Genomic DNA, 7,500 nt, shown 5'->3' with positions numbered 1-7,500 from the left:
TAAATAAATAAATAAATAAATAAAAATGATATTAATAATAATAATAATAATAATAATAATAATAATAATAATAATAATAATAATAATAATAATAATGATAACAACAACAACAACAACAACAACAACAACAACAACGCCACTACCACGAGTACAACAACTAGAATTACAACACCGCTATTACTCATCGAGCAGCATACAACTCTAACACTAATATCCACCCATTCATTAGCAATTACCCACCAACATTTCAACCACCACCACCACCACCTCTACCACCACCGCAACCCTTCCCACCACATCTCCCCTGCCAAACCACAGTAGTACTTTATATTCAACGTTTATCTAACTTTCACCACAAGCCCTCCAAAAAATTCAAGAACACACTTTACACTTTTGCCGGGATGAAGACAGAGGAAGCTTCTCTCTCTCTCTCTCTCTCTCTCTCTCTCTCTCTCTCTCTCTCTCTCTCTCTCTCTCTCTCTCTCTCTCTCTCTCTCTCTCTCTCTCTCTCTCTCTCTCTCTCTCTCTCTCTCTTCCCTTTCTCTCCTCGCCAAGCCTCTTCCTCGCGATCCTCAACTTCATCACACACTTCCAGGAAACATTTGATTGCTCGTCTCTCGGTTCATGCATGAATTCCTCACCTCTGGCCACTCCCTGCGCTCCTTCCCACACGCTGAGGGACAAGTACTGTACCACTGCCACCAACCCACCACTGCCCACTGTATTATTTGTCTCTCTTTTTTTGTTTCTATTGCTACTGGTCTATTTCTCTTCATGTTCAGCTTTTTTTTTCTTTTTTCCTTCGTTCCCCTGCTTCTTTTCTTAGGTTTCTTTTGTTTCTTTATTTTTTTCTTTCTTTGTCCTTCTTCCTCTTCTTCTTCTTCTTCTTTTTCTTCTCCTTCTCCTCCTCCTCCTCCTCCTCCTCCTCCTCCTCCTCCTCCTCCTCCTCCTCCTCCTCCTCCTCCTCCTCCTCCTCCTTCTTATCATCATTATCATAAACGTAATTATCATCATCATCGTTATCATCATCATCAACACCATCTTCGTCTTCTTCCTCATGTCCCTCCTCATTCTCCTCTTCTTCTTCCTCATTATCATAACAGTTTCATTCCGTACTCTTACACACACACACACACACACACACACACACACACACACACTGTACTAACCTGAACATAATCTACGGGAGCAACAAGAAAATTACACGTTTAAAAAATAGAACAACAACAAAAAAGGTGCAACACAAAAGAAGAGAAACCTACAAGTTAATATATTTTCCTACATGTGGAATGTGAAAAATGCAACATGAAAAGATTAATTTCCCCCTTCCCCCCACCACGCACTCGAATATTTTGAATATACAACAATAGAGCACGCGGCAAACAACCACCTATTATTTAATTTTACGTAAAGCATTTTTCAAACTGACAAAGAAAAAAAAAGCCCCCCAAAAATAGAAAATAATGCAAGTCTATGTAGGTAGGGAGGCACTCGAGGGGAAAAAAATATTAAATCAGTGTCATGAGACAAAAGTGGCGCCATGCTTCAGTTGTTAAGGACTTGTGTGCAGATCTAATTAACCACAGCTAACAAGATTATCTCATTATATGGTTTGCACACACTTGCCCACTCACACACACACACACACACACACACACGGCAGGAACGCTGGCTGCTGAAGTATGAAGCCTTTGTGTTCTTTATCTGTGGAGAGAGAGAGAGAGAGAGAGAGAGAGAGAGAGAGAGAGAGAGAGAGAGAGAGAGAGAGAGAGAGAGAGAGAGAGAGAGAGAGAGAGAGGATAACAAGAGAGATGAAGGAGAAGAAAAGATCAGCTTACGCAACGCACGCACACACACACAAAGGTGAACGAGAAAACAATGACCTAACAAAGGGGGAGAACACACAATCACACGCTCACACACACACACACACACACACACACACACACACACACACACACACACACACACACACAGTAAAAAACCAGTAACTAACACAAAGCTCTTTATGTCTCTCCCCAACCACCACCACCACCACCACAACCGCTACCACCCCAGGCTTTCCTCCTGCCGTGGTCCGCTGGGTGTCTCAAGGGGAGGTGCTGGAGTCCTCCATCACTCAGCCTGTCAGCACGCCCTCCGGCAGGCACATCGAGAACTCCGTGGGTGTCCTCCTGCACCTCCCGGGCCTTAAGCGGGAGGACAACGGGAGGGAAGTCACCTGTCTGGCCTCCAACACCAACCTCACCAAGCCGCACGCCCGCACGCTCACCATCGACATGTACCGTGAGTATCCGCCATCGGGAGAGGAACCGTCTGACGAAGCGATGCAGTCCATCACGGGGAATGCGCGCACACAGATCACCAGGTCCACCCACGCCAGGAAATGAAAGCCTCGTAACAGAGCCATTTCTCCACGCCAACTAAATACCACCGGCGGATTCATTACTTAAATATTACAAGGGAGTCCCGCGAGAGAACTGTGGCGCTAAATTCCGCTTAAACCAGTTTGCGCGGCTCACACTCGCGGTGTTTACAGCGGGTGGGCGGAGGGAGCATATTACCTCTCATGTCAATTAGCCTTCCGCTCCCATAATGCGTGTGCGACCCGCGTCCGCGCACACAAATAGTTAATAGTCCCCCGAGGCGAATCTGAATGTGTGTACCGAGAGGTCCGCTTAATGTTTATTTATATTAGCTGGAAAAATATACAGAACTGCGACCACAGTTATTATATATTTTAAATGCATGACACACAGATTCCAGGCACCAGAGTTTTGTTAATCTTGTTGTTAAATTAATTCTCAGATGTTCATCTGTCACACATTATACTCACAAACAATGCTCACCAGAATACCTCCAGCAGGTGACCATGTAGCTGCCCTTTTGCCGCCACACTCTACTGGGTCCCATTAAGTAATCTGAGTGACTTAAACGAAAAATATCTATTGATCTAAAATGTAAAATTCTTATAAACTTGTGCCGAAACATAAATGAACTCATTTCTAGGCATAATTATGAGAGTCATAATTTTGTGTGAGAGAGAGAGAGTGTGTGTGTGTGTGTGTGTGTGTGTGTGTGTGTGTGTGTGTGTGTGTGTGTGTGTGTGTGTGTGTGTGTGTGTGTGTGTGTGTGTGTGTGTGTGTGTGTGTGTGTGTGTGTGTGTGTGTGTGTGTGTGTGTGTGTGTGTGTGTGTGTGTGTACATACTGATACTAAAATGTTCAACTCTGCGAATATAAATGTGTAAAAAAATGTAGTTAGAAATCAAAAACACTAAGCGAGCTTCTGAGCGCGTCCTGAGTGATCGCCTTGCCGTGCGTGTGTCGCCGCAGTGCCGCCCCTGACGGTGAGCGTGGAGGGCGCCGACCAGCCGCTGCGGGCCGGCCTGGAGGCAGCGCTCGTGTGCCGCACTACGGGATCCAAGCCGCCGGCCACCCTCACCTGGAATCTCACAGGTTCCGGCAACGCCCTCACCTCCCTCCCCCAGCAGGTGAGTCAGCGCCGCGCCCTTACTGTTTCACCCACCATTGCATATCACTACTGCCATCCATCACTACGCATACGAGTATAAACGATGCAAACATTTGCTAATACAATCGAGTCTGAAGTTTTACAGTATTTGCTACTCATGCTATTCCCATTCATTGCCAACACTTCATTAGCAATTCCTTCAGAAGTACAAGCATATTATATCAGCACCACCAATTCACAACCCAACAACACAACACAAACACATCAAACACACCAACACACCTTCAACCCTCTCGCCCTGCTCTCTCTCTCTCTCTCTCTCTCTCTCTCTCTCTCTCTCTCTCTCTCTCTCTCTCTCTCTCTCTCTCTCTCTCTCTCTCTCTCTCTCTCTCTCTCTCTCTCTCTCTCTCTCTCTCTCTCTCATCACCTATTCACTACTCCCTCCACCAACACACACACACACACACACACACACACACACACACACACACACACACCGACACACACACCCACACACACACACACACACACACACACACACACACACCGACACACACACCCACACACACACACACACACACACACACACTACTTTTATTTTCTTTCCTTTTTCCGTAACATTAAATCCTGTACAATTCACCAAAGGAAGGCAGTCCGCCCCGTGCACTTCAAATGTAAATTGAAGCATGTTTTATTGGTGTTATTCATTTATTCGTATTGGCTGAAGGTCAAAGAAGAGGCTACAGGGGTCACATCCTCCCCTTACTCTCTCCCACCTCTTTCGTTCATCTTCCTCCTCCTTTCCCAGAATTTTTTTTTTCCTTTTACTATATTTTCATTTTTATCTTTCGTAGCATCGTATTTTCACTATGTCTTTTTTCCTTCTCTCCTCCTCCCTCTTCCCTCTCTGTCCCTCCTCCCCTTCCCTTCAGTACATCTCAAGTACACAAAAGTCTGCATCATGTAGATTACAGTCCTGCGCTTTCTGATCATTCAATTTCTTTTCTTTTTTTTTTCTTTCAATATACTCGTACATAAACTGATCTCCCGTAAAAGACCAGTGAAGACAAAGATCAGCTTATATCTAAATGGAATTTCTTTGTAAAAAGACATTAATGTTCTTCACCTGCACACTGTAATATACAAAGTCTCGAAATACTGTTGAGGTCAAGGCACGCCAGGCACGTAACAGCAGCAGCAGCAGCAGCAGTCGTATACTTGGTCGGTCATGTCCTTGCTTAAGTTTCTTCTTTCTATTCCCTCCGCCACAACAGCAATCAGCAAGCCCAGTGACCCCTACACAGCAAGGCACTGGTGAGGGATGGAGAGGCTGTGCTCGCGTGACCACCAGTAATTATCAGCATTAAAGAGATTATCTCACGAGGGTGTGCTGGATGACGTGTAAGACGCGACATCTAGTGAACAATAGTGTCATCTGGGTGAAAAAAAAATTAACCTGTCCATGAACCGGACACAGTTATGCGGCTAAAATTACAGCTTCCTCGAAATGCCAACCAACTGCCGGGCAAATACCCCCAAAAACACTCGTGCGAAACATGCTAACTTGCAACAGTGAAAAAAATCCCATTCGTGCACGAGGCTCAGGCTGGAGTGCTTGAGTGTGAAGAAGGGAATAATGATGGTGGTGGGTGGGTGGTGGTGGTGGTGGTGGTAGTGGTGATGGTGGTGACATTGCAGAACAACTCTGTGGAGTAACTTACATATTGGTAGCATCATCATCATATACAGCGCATCGTACCTTTCCTCACTCTGCACTCTTCACTGTAGTTCACGGTGGTCTGGCGGCAAGACTGAGCCCGGCACCTGCTTCACGGAGTACTTTTAGAACCATAACAGTTATTTCACCAGTCCCCAGTAATGCATCCTGAACTCCGCCTATCCAGCATGCGTACACGAACACAAGACAATAAGATGATAATTTCTGCTTTAGATGACAGACGCTGGCCAGTGGTGCCTCAGCACGTGCTGCTTCCCATGACGGGTCAGGAACACTGCAGCAATTAGGGTAACAGAAACGTGTGGTAATAAGATGTGTGCCGAGGGGTAGGCGATGCAGATGTTCCAGGTTTCTGAGGGCACTGCAAACCTGGCCCAGCCTGTGCCTGCCCACCTGTGCGCTGCACCTGGCTCACCGGTGATTGGCTTAATGCACTCAATGTAGCATAGAGGTTTTATTCATCTATGCATTTTAGATAAAAATGTTACCAGCCTCTGTGCTTGTATTAAATAATACCGTAGATTCAATTCAGTAATTATTATAATTTGACTGCACCCTGCTGATTTCACTAATCATTTAACTAAAATAACAACTGTTCTGTAATGGAATACCTGGGACTTCGAGCTTTGCAACCAATGCGGGGGCTTTAAACAAGGGAATTGCAGACACTCTAACGTGGTAATGTTTGTACTTGTATTCCAAACACAGTAATTGAATTTTCCGTGTGATCATTACTAAAACTTAGTATTTATATACCCATTCAAATGCCGCGATCATGCACCATACATTTCAATATTAGCAGGAAGACTGGATTCCCGTCTGCTGAGATTCATAGCACCTCATCTTTCATGCTTGCTCTAGTGCTCTCTCTCTCTCTCTCTCTCTCTCTCTCTCTCTCTCTCTCTCTCTGCTTCTCTCTCTCTCTCTCTCTCTCTCTCTCCTTGTTATGTAAATAGTTATATAATATATATATATATATATATATATATATATATAATATATATATATATATATATATATATATATATATATATATATATATATATATATATATATATATAATATATATATATATATATATATATATATATATAAACAAACAGACAAAACAGACACAGGCAGATAAACAAACAGACAGACAGACAGACAGACAAACAGGCAGGCAGGCAGGCAGGCAGGCAGACAGATAGATAGATAGATAGATAGATAGATAGATAGATAGATAGATAGATAGATAGATAGATAAATAGACAGGCGGACAGTGACTCATAGCCACATGTGATTATTTCTGTAAAGAATGACAACATGAACACCCACAGCGCGCCACACTAGGCACGGCAGCCCTCCTGCGTGTATGAAGGCAAACCAAGACACATTCACTCTATACTCTACTTAGGCCAGTAGGGGAACGCGCGCGCACGCTTGTGTGTGTGTGTGTGTGTGTGTGTGTAGCAGTAGTAGTAGTAGTAGTAGTAGTAGTAGTAGTAGTAGTAGTAGTAGTAGTAGTAGTAGTAGTAGTAGTAGTAGTAGTAATGATAATAATAATAATAATAATAATAATAATAATAATAATGATAATAATAATAATAACAACAATACTGACGATGACCAATGATGATAACGATAGTTCCAGTACTGAACGAGCAGTAAAGCTGATGAACACGTAATCGCAAGTCAAGGAGCATGAAACAGTTAGTCCGAAAGACCGCCCACCTTCACCTGAGACCGAGGTAATTATCCTGAGTGGTGGAGGCGACAGATGGAAAGAACGCACTGAATACTTTGAGGGTGACGGTCACAAAGCAGTTACCACCTCGTCATGGCCATTCATATCAAACTTGCTCACTCCAGTCCCCTCAATCATTAAGTCTCTCAATGATATATGATTTCCCCTCAAGCTCAATGAAATGGTTTGGTATAAATCTGGAGAGTAATTTCAACAGACACGACTCACCAACAGAAATAGTCGAGTCGTTCAAACGTTTTAGTGGCCGTCGATTTTGTGCTTGCTGATTCAAATGGCGGTCAGCGGGTATTCGGCTGAGGAGGCATGAACTGTTTAAAAGAGGAGTATCAAGACTCAGAAAATTAATTACCTTCTGTCTCGATTCTCCTGCTGCTATATATTCTTTTTGGGAGTGGCATCTAAACTTAGTTTTCATTGTCTCCTCCTTTCTTTCTTGTCATTGATCGATCTTCGCAATATATAAATAAAGAAAATCAAAGGACGTATTTTTATTACCAGTTAAAATATTTGAATAACCTTTATAATTTGACATGGGCAATTCTT

At 43.6% G+C, this 7,500-nt stretch overlaps 1 protein-coding gene across 2 annotated transcripts in view; it reads left to right on the top strand.

Moving 5' to 3' along the window:
- The window catches only part of LOC135102926 (nephrin-like), a 174,833-nt gene that overhangs the window by 126,016 nt on the left and 41,317 nt on the right, over nucleotides 1-7,500 (top strand). For both annotated transcript variants that reach the window (XM_064008603.1, XM_064008602.1), the window contains exons 7-8: nucleotides 2,059-2,286; nucleotides 3,334-3,491. In XM_064008603.1, coding sequence (XP_063864673.1) covers nucleotides 2,059-2,286; nucleotides 3,334-3,491 — 386 coding nt within the window. The remainder of the gene's footprint in view (nucleotides 1-2,058; nucleotides 2,287-3,333; nucleotides 3,492-7,500) is intronic.

The sequence above is a fragment of the Scylla paramamosain genome, chromosome 8 (assembly GCF_035594125.1).
Source record: "Scylla paramamosain isolate STU-SP2022 chromosome 8, ASM3559412v1, whole genome shotgun sequence".
NCBI classification, from domain to species: domain Eukaryota; kingdom Metazoa; phylum Arthropoda; class Malacostraca; order Decapoda; family Portunidae; genus Scylla; species Scylla paramamosain.
The sequence above is the reverse complement of the archived record's forward strand: the minus strand, read 5'-3'. Positions and strand labels throughout refer to the sequence as shown.